Source organism: Mastomys coucha, unplaced genomic scaffold (genome assembly GCF_008632895.1).
Source record: "Mastomys coucha isolate ucsf_1 unplaced genomic scaffold, UCSF_Mcou_1 pScaffold11, whole genome shotgun sequence".
NCBI lineage: Eukaryota > Metazoa > Chordata > Mammalia > Rodentia > Muridae > Mastomys > Mastomys coucha.
The window spans coordinates 31,860,323-31,873,547 of record NW_022196893.1 but is presented as its reverse complement, the minus strand read 5'-3'; the positions used below and the strand labels follow the sequence as shown (position 1 = coordinate 31,873,547).

Genomic DNA, 13,225 nt, shown 5'->3' with positions numbered 1-13,225 from the left:
GTGACAGTGAGTCATGAGGTGGTGTACACAGTGCCATGGATTCACCCTTCATCTTCACTCTCTCCTTAGAAACGGCTCGCCCAACCACCAGCCAGAGCCACCCCCTCCAGTCACGGATGTAAGTCTAAAGTCAGTGTCACTTGTTTGTACTGTGTAGGAGTGTTGTGGTGACTGATTCTGTCACATGCCATTCACCCACTTCACAAATGCTTCCTGAATTTCACCTCCGACCTGGAGGTGTTCTCGGGACTAGAAACAAGCAGTACCTAGAGGTGCTTCGCTGTGCAGCTCGGGCTAGCTTAGGATGCACTGAGCAGTTATCCTTCTCCGCCTCGCCAACGCTAAGTTCCAGGCATACGCAGATTCAGCTGGCTACTTTTCCTGCTTTCTGAGGCTCTCATCTCCTTGTCCAGGCTGGTGTAGTGTGGTTTCTCACATACCTGCCACTACCCGATCCAATCCCTTGTCCCTTGAATAGAAAGAACATTCGGTCTGATTGTGAAGTGTCTCTCGCAGTTGGAGAAGACCCTGTGTGATAGAAACAGTTCGCAGCTACTAGCCAGCATGGCTGTAAGGTGTGGAAGGAAGTGTTTGGTTGTGTGTTTTCTAATGAGGTATCAAATGAGACTATTCAGATACCCAAGAATACATTCTCCTTTCAGAACCTCTTGCCAACAACCACGCCTCAGGAAGCCCAGCAGTGGCTGCATCGAAACCGGTTTTCCACGTTCACGAGGCTTTTCACCAACTTCTCAGGTTAGATTACCTTTCCCTTCGGCCTTCTCAAGCACGGGGTGTTCATGTGCATCTCGGGTCTTCTTGGTGTCCCATATGGGATGTGTCCAAGAGTTGTCTCGGTTTGTTTTTTCTTTTGTGAAACACTTCCGACTTTTCAGCCAGCTGTAATGGCCCTAGGAGTCCTTACAATGAAGCGGGTTTAGCTGGAACTCATTTAAACTTTAAAATGTTTACTCTATCTAGCACTCTTAAAATGTGTTGTTACACCCCTTAAATCCCAGCACTCGGGAGGCAGAGGCAGTCAGTCGTATCTCTAGGGGTTCGAGTCCAATCTGGTCTGCACAGTGAGTTCCAGGATGGCTACCTTGGAAACAGACATCTTTCATCTGGACTTTATGAAGGAACAAATAGCTGAAATCCCGCCCCTGATAACGCTGTACATATTACTTGCATAACCCTCTTTTGTGCAGCCTTCTGTGAACATCCGTGTGGGAATATGTAGTTGATAAGATGTCCTGAGTTGACACTTTCATCTGTGTAACAGAAAAGTCCAGTCAGAAGGAGATGCACTAGATGAGCACGTGCAGTGTATGAGGTGAGACTGGAGCGGGCTAAGGTGAGCCCATTGGATTGTGGAAAGGTGTTTCAGACAGAAAGCAACTGGCCTGCTCTGCACAGTCAGGCTGGAAGCATAGGGTTAGGCGGAGCCAGGTCACGGGGGCTTTGTCTGCAGACATGACACACCGGGACTGTAGCTGCTCAGGAGGTGATGACTACAACCTGAGGTGTGCTTTGAGGGTCTGCCTTTGTCAGTAACCTGTGTGTCTCTGTTTACCCCAGGGGCAGATCTACTGAAACTCACCAGAGACGACGTGATCCAGATCTGCGGCCCTGCAGATGGAATCAGACTCTTTAACGCATTAAAAGGCCGGTGTGTACTTAAACTGTTAAGATGCCAATGAGAATGGATTTTAAATGAGTTTTACATTCCAGTTTTTCACAGTACTCTGCACAAATAAGTATGTCTTGTCAAACCATTAAAAGAGAAATTGTAATCAGTGGGTAAACGAAAAGTCCTAACTCTCAGAAGTTGTTCTTTGACCTCCACCGTCCTCCCACATGTGCTCTGATATGTGCCCTCCTACAGAGATTGAATTCAAGTGGCAAGAGCCTTTTCCAGCTGAGCCATGTTGCGTACGTGTAGGAATATTTGTAAATAAACAGCATATCTACAACCTGACCCTTGTATAAAACTTACTCTTGCATCTTGGATATTTCTAACCGTTACTTCAAAGCTTACAAACTCAAATGATTGCAGGAGCTCCGTGGTCATGGAAATGTCAACAGTCTTGGGAGAATGAGGGCCCTGAATTGCAGGTCTAAGCTAGCAGTATTGTTCTCTTACCCTCTCCCCTTTTCCCCTTCCTCTTTTTTTTAAAAAGATTTGTTTATTTATTTTATGCAAGTATACTGTTGCTGTCTTCAGACACCCCAGAAGAGGGCATCAGATCTCATTACAGATGGTTGTGAGCCACCATGTGGTTGCTGGGATTTGAACTCAGGACCTCTGGAAGAGCAATCAGCTGAGCCATCTCTCTAGCTCCTCCCCTTCCTATTTTAGTGCTGAGAATGGAACCCAGGGCCTTGAGTTTGCCAGGCCAACAGTCTGCTACTTGGCTCCAGCCCCGGCCCCACACATAACTTTTCAGTGAAAGCCAGAGTTTAGAAGCTTAAATGGCGCCTCCTGTTGCAGTGCATCAACTTAAAAGAAACGACAGAGCACACAGCTAGAGATAAGGAAACAAGTAAAGTGCTTTTGGCCTAAGCACTAACAGGTTCCATTTGTGTAAAGCTGCTGTCCCTTTTCTTCTCCACATAGGATGGTGCGTCCAAGGCTAACCATTTATGTCTGCCAGGAGTCGTTGCAGTTGAGGGAGCAGCAGCAGCAGCAGCCACAGCCACCTCAGAAGCAGGAGGATGGAGATTCAAATGGTACTTTCTTCGGTAGGTTGTTCTGGGCAGAGCAGGAAGAAAGGAGAAGAGATGACTCGTGGCTGGTGTGGTGAGGGTGTAGACCAGTGCAGCCTTAGTTGGAGTTCTAGAAGGAATGCCGACTGCTCGTGTCGATTGCGCTCTAATCTCTGTGAGTTATTCGCAGTACCTTTTCTACGCGTGACTTACTAAACCCAGTAATGTCCATAGTGCTGTAGATTTCCATGCCCTCTCCAGCATTTAGAAGGGGAGTGACTGGGTTTGTGGAGTGTTTCCGGTTCACACAGAGAAAGGAAGCTGAGGCAGGATCAGCCAGGTGCTGTGATCTCTGAGTCAAAGGAGATGAGCCTACAACTCGGACACCCTCTCGATGACTGCTCTACTTCCTTTGCAGTGTACCATGCTATCTATCTAGAAGAGCTGACAGCTGCTGAATTAACAGAGAAAATCGCTCAGCTTTTCAGTATCTCTCCTCACCAGATCAGCCAGGTTTACAAGCAGGGACCGACAGGAATCCACGTGCTCATCAGCGATGAGGTCAGTGTCTTGTACAATTGCGTGCCGTTGCAGAGTTTGTGAGCGTCTGTGGCGGTGTGAGGGCAGTGCTGCTGGGTCAAACTCTGTCTGCACGGAGGGTTAGCTGATCAATTGTAATTCTTTTTAACAGATAAGTGGTCTTGCTATTTTGGCGTGACTGACTCTGAACGTGTGGGTTCACATGATCCTCCTGCCTCAGCGTCCTGCCTGCGTAACTGGGACTGTTGGCATGAACCACTGTCTGCCTTAGATTTTGTTGCTTGCTTGCTTGCTTGCTTACTTACTTACTAGGTTTTTTTGTTTGTTTGTTTCACTTTGTTTTTAAGATTTATTTATTTATTTAATGTATATGAGTAAACTGTAGCTGTCTTCAGACACATAAGAAGAGGACATCGATTCCATTATAGATGGTTTTGAGACAGCATGTGATTGCTGAGAATTGAACTCATGACCTCTAAAACAGAAGTCAGTACTCTTAACTGCTGAGCCATCTCTGCAGCCCCTACTTACTAGTTTTTAAAAATTAATATAAAGTTGGGGTGGTAACCCACCCCTGTAGCCCTAGCACAGAGTTTAGGCAAGATCATGAATTCAAGTTCACCTCTGGGTATGTAGTAAGTTCAAGGCCCACATAGCCTACGTGAGATGGTGTCCAAAAAAAAGGCAAAGCCAAAAACTGGACAGGGAGAGGTGACTCAGCAGTTATGCGTGTTTGCTGCACAAGATGGGGACCAGAGTTCAGATCCTAGAACCCATGATTTTCAATTTAAAAAGGATGTGGGCCGGGCAGTGGTGGCACACTCCTTTAATCCCAACACTTGGGAGGCAGAGGCAGGTGGATTTCTGAGTTCGAGGCCAGCCTGGTCTACAGAGTGAGTTCCAGGACAGCCAGGGCTACACAGAGAAACCCTGTCTCGAAAAACCAAAGAGAAAAAAGGATGTGGTCTCCCACATGCCTGTAGTCCCAGCACAGGAGGTCACTGGAGCCTGAACTCTGCTAGCCTAGCTGGTGGGGCTAGATCAGGAAATGGTACACCCACTTTAAAAGCAAGGTGGGAAGCAATGGAGTACACCTGATAATAGATTTTGGCCTCTCTGTGTGGTTATATACTCATACACATGTGTATATACACATCCATACACCTCATACATATGGGTGCACACACCCAAAACTATATGTATCTTTTGCACGTTTTTTAGTTCGTTAAATTTGAACCATTGTAAAAGTTTTCTCACTTGAAAAAATGTAAAAACTCACATTCCTATACACACACACATACACACACATGCACGTGCACACGGGCACGCGCACACACACTTGCGTCAAGCTGGGAGAGATGATGTTTCTTATAATCCCAGCAGGTGGAAGAAGGCAGAAATGTTATTCTGGGCAGCTCAGTGGGAGGGAGGGAGACGAGAGAGAGCAGTGGCTGTTACTCTGATTACACTCTTAACCCGAACACAAGTCATTGTTTTTTCCCAGTCCTAGAACTAAAATCAAGTTCCAGGGGTGCTTGAGGAGCTAGAGAGATGGTTCTGTGGTTAAGAGCACTGGCTGCCTTTCCAGAGGACCTGAGTTTGGTCCCCAGCAACCACATGGTGGCTCACAGCCACCCATAATTCCCTCTTCTAACCTTCATGGCACTGGCAGGCACATGCCATAGAAGTACATGGTGGCAAAGCATTCATGCACATAAAATAAATCTAAAAAATGGCTTACTGAGTTTCTATAAAATCAAAGTGTGCTTTATGTGTGCACATGTGCATGCCAGCCTCTCCCCTTCCATGCATATGCATGTGGAGACCAGAGGGTTACTGGCATGTCCCACTGTGCTTGGGTTTTTATGTGGGTGCTAGGAGTCTGACTCAGGCTCTGACTCATGCTGCATAAAAGGCATTTTATCCCGACTCAGCATCTCTCTCCCCTTTATGTCTTTATGGGCTATATATTTTTGAGACAGGGTTTTTAGAAGCAAGGTTAGTTAGCCTTAAACCCCTGTATAATGAAGGATGACCACTGGGGTGTGTGTGTGTGTGTGTGTGTGTGTGTGTGTGTGTGTGTGTGTGTGTGTGTGTGTTCTCTGTTTTACGGGTAGTTTTGATCTGCCTAATAGTGCCAGGAACTGAACTCGGGTCCTCAGGAAGAACAGCAAGCACCCTTAACCACTGTCTAGCCCTTCCCATAGTTTTTAATTTTACATAATATTTTTATGCTTGAAAATCTTACTGTCCTGTTGTACTACTTTGAAGCAAAAATTTGTTTTGGCCAAATAACTTGCTTCAGTAAAAGTCAAAAACATTTCTGAATAGAATTATTGTTGCACTTACAGAAATGATCAAATAATAACAAGTTGGTACTTATGAGACACTAAGTTAGAAGGTTTAGGTACAGCTCAGAGGTAAAACATGCTTAGCATATACAAGGCACTAGAGTTAATCCTTAAGAGAAAAAGAAGTGTGCATCTTGTGGGGGGTGGTTAGTTTGAGATTAGTTTCGGTTTGGGTTTGTTTGTTTAGGACTGGGATCTCATGAGGCAGGCTGGTCTCAAACTCAGAGTTGTCTGATGATCTTGAGCTCCCAGTCTCCTGCCTCTGTCTTCCAGCAGCATGCACTAGCACCGCTTTCAGTCTGTGCAGTGCTGGGGCAAACGTAGGCTTCATGCACTGTGGACCACTTCTGCATCAGCTGAGCCTCCTCCTAGCCCTGGACTCCATCTGCCAATGAGCAGCTGGTGGAGTTCCTTGGTCCCTTTGCCTGTGCTAGCCCAGGGTAGTTACTCTGCAGTTGAGAGCTGCCGCCCAGTTGTGAATCGGTTCCGCCCTGCTTTCTGCCTCTGTGTGGAAGGACTTGATTTCCAAACTGACAGATAGGAATGGGCGGGGATTTGCTGTAACAGTATCTCCAGATTTGTTTTTCCTTTGTTTAATTTTTGAACTTCTTAAATTATGTACCAAAAAATTACGTAATGATGTTTCTCTTCTTCCAATCACTCTTGAGTTAGACACTATGCCACTCACATATGGGTTTGTTCTCCTTACTAAACTTTATCTTTGTCGGTTCTGCCTTAGCACTGAGACATTTATGCCTCAGACAAGAAAACCCTGGTTGGAGTCCAGCTTACTCTCTTTTATCTTACTGGGCTGGAGCTCAAACATGCTAGGAAAGCACTCCACCTCCGAACTTCATGCTCCGCCCTCATGCTAGGAAAGACTCTAGAATGTGAAACTCTTTTTTTTTTTTTTTTTTTTTTTTTTTTTTTTTTTTTTTTTTTTTTTTTTTTTTTGGTGTTTTGAGACAGGGTTTCTCTGTATAGCCCTGGCTGTCCTGGAACTCACTCTGTAGACCAGGCTGGCCTCGAACTCAGAAATCCACCTGCCTCTGCCTCCGAAGTGCTGGGATTAAAGGCGTGCTTGACAAAATGTGAAACTCTTGTTCTTGTTTGTATTAAAAAAAAAAAAGGTGGAGATTTGAGAAAGAAAGTGGAGAAGGAAAATTAAAGAGATCTTAGGAAAGAGTACATATGGGATTAGGCGATCTTGTAGCCACTTCCTCTATGGGCCTTTCATGTCTTGCAAAGTGTTGGAGTTCACCGAAGGAAGTGCAATGCCACTTTTCTTCTTTGAAAACCACTGTTCTGGATGACCTTGGGGAGGAACTTGTCCAGCTGCTCAGGCTTTGATGACATGGCTCTTACACCCTGGAGCTCTCCCAACCTCTCTGCTTCCCTGTACACGCTTGGGCCTCTATATGTATCGTCATGGAGTTGCTCTCCCAACCTCTCTGCTTCCCTGTACACGCTTGGGCCTCTATATGTATCATCATGGAGTTGGGAGATCATCAGGATCTCTCATGAGATCCTGCCCTCCTGGAGGATCTATAAGCAGTCCATGGTTTTAGAGAGAGGAGGAGACCTTTCTTGAGTGGTATAGCCACTGGTAAGTCACGTGCTCCTGTAAAGAACCCACCCCCATCCCCCACCCCTGTCCTTCTGTAAGCAACCTTATAGTGTCATCGGATAATGAAACCACGTGAGTGGAAAGGGACCATCCGGGAGGAGGGTCAGCCTGAGTATGGGGGAGCAGGGGAGCAGGTGATGAGTGTGATCACCGTTAGTCACTGTGGTTTTAGTTGTGTATATGCAGAGCTGTGCATGTATGAGTGCAGTTGTGTGTGGGGGCCAGAAGAGAAGGTTGGATCCCCTGGAACTGAAGTTACAGATGTCTGTGAGACACCACCCTGGTCAGCCCCAGGTCCTCTGGAAGAGCAGCCAGTGGTCTTAGCCCTCGAGATAATGTTATATGCATATATTTTCATATATGTACTAAGATGTCATACTGAGAAATATCATGTATAATTAATATTCACCAAATAGAAAGGAATGTCTTGGCTTGTTTTGCCCTTTGAAGCGCCAGGGGCTGTGCCCAGAGTTGTAACCCCGGCCCCCTTTACTCTTTGGGACAGCCCTTGGACTTGCCATCCTCCTCTAGAGAGGCTTGTTTTCATGGGTGCTCTCTGCTGCCTCATTACAGTGTCAGAGCTCCCAGATGCTGATCTTATTTCTAGAGAAAAGGTGCTGGAAGCAGGAAGCAGGTGAACTGAGCTGCAGAGTGGGTGAGTGGGGCCGGCTGGCCGGCAGCAGCTTGAGGGGCCACTTTCCTTCTGCATCAGTTTTAAAGATAGAAACTGGACAGAGGCTGGACGGAGATGGCTCAGTGGTTTAGAGCACGTGTTTCTCTTTGAGAGAACCTAAGTTCAGTTTGCTCACAACCTACTGCAACTTCTTTTTCTGATCTCCACAGCACCAGGCATGCATGTGGTTCACAGACAAGCATGCAGGCAGAACAAGTCAGCACGGGAAGTAAATCTTTAAAAAGCCCAGAAACTCCTTTGTTTATCTTCTCCAAACTCTCAGGTGCTGGCAGAGCTTGGTGTGGTAGCCCGGCCCTGTCTACTTATGGGGTTCGTTGTCCTCAAGGCTGGGGAACAGAAAGTGGCCTAATTTGAGGCAGAAATTAAATACATTTTTTTTTTTAACATGATTTGTTCGGCATTTTCCAAAATACCATTTCCTTTAATGTTGTTTTGGAAGAAATAGCCTTGTAGGTTATTTTAGTTTACATATAGACTACTTTTGTAAAGTTATAATTTATTTTTGAAAAATTCTTGAATTTATTTCAGATGTTACCAGTGCCTTCCAAAGTAGGAAATAGTAAGGTAATATTCAGAGTTAGTTGCTGTTCTGGCTTACAGACCTTTATGGACTCGTCACTTTGAAGCTTACTGACTCGTGGGTGTCTCTGAACGAAGCTAAGGTGCAGTGTTAACTCTTCCCGTGTTCACAATCTCAGCTATCAGTACGAAATTCTCACACCTACTTCAGTACAGTGTCATGAAAAGTGTCGTATTCAAAATAAGCTTTGTAAGCCAGGTTATTCATCAGCAAATCTCGTTGATCTTTTCAGATGGTTCAGAACTTCCAGGAAGAAGCCTGCTTTGTTCTGGACACATTGGAAGGTAATAAGTAAAACATACTTTAACATGTGTTGTTTGTGTGTATGAGGTGGGTTATCCCATGCCAGAGCACACACGGGTCATAAAAGAACTCGCAGAACTGGCTTTGTGTTCCCACTCTGTGGGTTCTGGGAACCAGACTCAGATCATTAGCTTTGGCAGCAAGTACCTTACGCCACTGAACTGTATGGCCAGTCCCAAATGAATGTCTCTCTTAGAAGGGGCGTGTGTGTGTGTGTGTGTGTGTGTGTGTGCACGCATGTGCATGTATGTGTGTGCACATATATGTGTGGAGGCCAGTGGACAGCCCCAGGTGTTGTTACTTAGGCACTATCTACTTTTTAAATTTTTGTTTCTTCTATTTTAATATAATTAAAATTAGATTTAAATTTTTATTTTTATATGTATAGGTATTTCACCTATATATTGTAGTGCTCCCAGAGGTCAGAAAAGGGCCTCAGACACCCTGGACCAAAGTTAGGGGTTTGAGCTACCATGTGGGTGCTAGGAATTGAACTGTGGTCCCCTGGAAGGCAGCCAATGTATTTAACCACTGAGACCCCCCACCTTTAAAAAAAAATCATTGTGTGTGTGGTGCACGTGAGTGTGTGTGTGTGTGCTTACAAATATTTATATTTCCAGAGGTCCTGAGTTCAATTCCCAGCAACCACATGGTGGCTCACAACCATCTGTAATGAGATCTGATGCCCTCTTGTGGTGTAACTGAGATAGCAACTGTGTAGTCATATATAAGATAAATAATTCTTTAAAAACAAAAAACAAAAAACAACTGTTGTTAGGTCAGGCAGTGGTGGCGTACACCTTTAGTCCCAGCACTTGGGAGGCAGAGACAGGCAGGCATATTTCTGAGTTCGAGGCCAGCCTGGTCTACAGAGTGAGTTCCAGGACAGCCAGGGCTACACAGAGAAACCCTGTCTCAAAAAAAAAAAATAATAATAATACCATCTTCGTGAGTTTGTGCCTGATGTTAATTGTTGTCACTGTGCACCACCACTGTAAGAGAGAGTAAGCATCGTTCTGTTTATCCTATCCCAGGAGAAGTACAAGATTGTAATTATGTTTTTATTCTACTTGCTTGCTTCCTGTGTGCTGGTGTGTGCCACCACACCTGGCCTTCCAGTTTGACTTTTTTGGTTTTTCAAGATAGAGTTCCTCTATCTAATCCTGGCTGTCCCGGAACTTACTCTGTAGTCCTGGCTGGCCTCTCACTCAGATCCACCTGCCTCTGCCTTCTGAGTGCTGGGGTTAAGGCGTCTGCCATTTGCCCGGCTCAGTTTGCCTTTTTATTCCCTCTCACAAGATAGTTTTACCCTTGTTGTTCTACAGGAGGCTAAAGATCACTTCTTTCTCCCATCTTTCCAGCAGAGACCAGTGATAGCTATCATGTCATTCTCAAGTAGGACGAGGCTCCCACATTCGATGGCTGCTGCTGCCTTCACCTTTTGAAGGAGACATGACTGGAGATTAAAGGTCTTCAGGAACCTGGCACTTCTGAAAGTTTGAGGGGAGGTGTCCAGTGCTGGGTGAGACGGCCCTAACGTGGAGTCCCAGACCCTGTATTGGCCCCTACTGTATGACGTCCTCAGATCACTGGCCAGACATGGAGTTCAGCAGTTTCCTTAGTTTCTGGCCCCTGTTGATTCCAGTAAGAAGCCCCATCATTAGGATTTGTAGAGGGCAGAGCAGGAATGGGAGTCATGTGATGTTTTTGGAAAGATGTTTAATTTTGTGATAAAGAGCTCTGACATTTTCCTAATACAAAAGTGAACATCTGTCTTCATAAAACCAAGTTATCTGTTTTGTATCAAGCCTCTTGTCAGCTCTGCTCTGTTCACAGCTATGAGGGGGAGGAACAGAATCAATTGTTACTTTTTTTTTTTTTTTTTTTTTTTTTTTTTGACACAGGGTTCCATGTTCTTGCCTCTAGCTCCCAAGAGTTGGGATTACAAGCTCTTGCCATCTGGTCTGTTTCTGCAGTGCTGGGCTTGAACCCAGAGCCTCACATGCTAGGCGAGCACTTTCTCCAGCTGAGCTAGCTCCAGCAGGCCCCTTCCCTTTAGTGTTAAGACAGTCTCCAGATTTCTAATTTGGTTCACCTGCAATACCACAACTGAGTGATTTTGATTAATATGTATTTGGGTAGATGAATGATAAATCCCATGGATGGATTATCTTGTTTTATCCCCTTAATAAACCCAAAACAGCTGGGGAAACAGTGACTTGAGGATGAGGAAACACAGATGAAGTAGCGGGGCAACTGATGCCACCAGATGCCACTCTTTGCTGCCTTTCCTCACCATTGGTTTGTTCTGGGGCTATGCTGGAAACTGATGGACTAGCCGCTGAGGAGGGCGAGCATACCTGAATATAGTGACAGTGAATCCCCAGAGCAGACAGACAGACACCCAGTGTCACACTAACCTTGGCACAGAGCTGGAGGTGAGAGAGACAAGAGTGTCTGCCCCCAGGTTTCATTGTTCGTGAATGGTATTCTCAAGCTGTAGAAGTACATGAGCAACTCCACCCTGCTCTTCCCCCACCCCCCTCCCCCGTCTTGTTTTGGCATAGTGTTTTGTTTTTGTTTTTAATGTAAGCTTTATAAAAAAAAATATATTCTTTTCCCACTCAGACTCATACTGAGTTTATGTTCTGCCTTTCAAATGACTGTATCTGTGTGAATGTACAGAATTTTAAAGTGCTAGGTCCTCCTTTTTTACATGTATGGCTTGTTTTGGCTTGGTTTCCCAAGAAAATGTTTCTCTGTGTAGCCCTGGCTGTCCTGGAACTCAACTCTAGACCAGGCTGGCCTCAGACTCAGAGATCCATTTTCCAAGTGCTAGGAATAAAGGTATGTGCCACCAGCATCAGACCACATGTAGAGTTTTACCAGAAATTTCCTTAAATTTTGTTGAAATGAACAAAGATAATGTTAAAAGATTCTGTATTAAGGCCGGGCAGTGGTGGCGCATATCTTTAATCCCAGCACTTGGGAGGCAGAGGCAGGCGGATTTCTGATTTCAAGGCCAGCCTGGTCTACAGAGTGAGTTCCAGGACAGCCAGGGCTACACAGAGAAACCCTGTCTCGAAAAGAAAAAAAAAAAAAAAGATTCTGTATTAAATTTGAATTTATGTGTGTTTTTGAAGTATTTAATAAAGCTTAGATTTTTTAATAGTTTTTTGTTGTTGCTGTTGTCCATTAAAATCAACCTATAATGTGGTTTCTAATTTCTTTTGGTCTGAAACAAGTGTAAAACTTTGAAACTTGACAGTTCCTCACAGTGATGCAAGCATCTTGACACATTAGGCCAAACGCTTCCCTACTGAGAGCTCACCCAACACCCCGTTTTGAGCTGAGATTTCTAATTGCATCACACGTTCCAAGGACTGGTTCCCAGTCAGTGCAGTTGCTGCCTCTGTCCTTGGCAAATCACTGTTGGCTGCCATCCCCTTCCTCTGTCCTGGCGGCGAGTGGGAGAGGCAACCTAGGAAGACAGCCTGTGCTGTGTGAGACAAGATCTGCTGCTGCTCTGCTGGCTTAGCACTTGTTGCACAGCTCAGGCTGGTTCTGAACTAGTGTCTCAGTCTCACTGCTGAGGTCAGAGATACTGGACAGCATGCCGGCTCAGACTTCCTTCCAAATGCGGGAATCTCTGATTCTCGTGAGGCACAAATGATGCATATAGTCCTATTGATATAGTGCTTATAAATTATATGATGTAGGGGGCTGGAGAGATGGCGCAGCAGTTAAGACCACTGGCTGCTCTTCCAGAGGACCTGGGTTCAATTCCCAGCACCCACATGATGGCTCACAATCATCTGTAACTCCAGTTCTTGGGAACCTGATACTATCTTGTGGTCTCCAAGGGCACCGTGTGTGTGTGTGTGTGTGTGTGTGTGTGTGTGTGTATACATATATCTACACATATATATACATATACACACACACAGATATATATACCCATACACATAAAAGAATAATTTAAAAAGTTAACAAAAAAATTATGTGTCCTAATTTTTATTTGAATTTACTTTTTATTGGAGTAGCCCTCAAAATTACAGAAGTGAATTTATATACCATTATAGTTTTAGCTTTTGGTTTTTTGGGTTTTTTTTTTTTTTTTTTTTTTTTTTTTTTTTTTTTGAGATAGGGTTTCCTGGCTATCCTGGCATGTGATTTGTAGGCCAGGCTCACTTTGAAGTCCTAGAGATCTACCTGCCTCTGCCTCTGCCTCTTGAGTGCTGGGATTAAAAACATGTGCCACCACTGCCTGGCTTGTTATTATTTTTAAAGGTTAGGCTACCCTGGATTTCAGTGGTAGACTGGGATGGCCTGGAACTTGCATTGACCTTTTTGTCTCTTCTGCCCAAATCCTAGGGTTAATTACACCTGGCTTAGATCTTCAAAGTCACCAGAAACTTCTCTTA

At 44.9% G+C, this 13,225-nt stretch overlaps 1 protein-coding gene across 4 annotated transcripts in view; it reads left to right on the top strand.

Moving 5' to 3' along the window:
- Tfcp2 (transcription factor CP2) overlaps positions 1-11,424 on the top strand; it is a 42,375-nt gene extending 30,951 nt beyond the window's left edge. For 2 of the 4 annotated variants that reach the window (XM_031355987.1, XM_031355977.1), the window contains exons 10-16: positions 70-118; positions 663-756; positions 1,579-1,669; positions 2,618-2,742; positions 3,125-3,267; positions 8,731-8,782; positions 10,163-11,424. In XM_031355987.1, the coding sequence (XP_031211847.1) occupies positions 70-118; positions 663-756; positions 1,579-1,669; positions 2,618-2,742; positions 3,125-3,267; positions 8,731-8,782; positions 10,163-10,200 (592 nt within the window). In that variant the 3' untranslated portion in view covers positions 10,201-11,424. The remainder of the gene's footprint in view (positions 1-69; positions 119-662; positions 757-1,578; positions 1,670-2,617; positions 2,743-3,124; positions 3,268-8,730; positions 8,783-10,162) is intronic. The other 2 variants (XM_031355998.1, XM_031355991.1) reach the window with 2 other exon arrangements.
- The last annotated feature ends 1,801 nt before the right edge of the window (positions 11,425-13,225 follow it).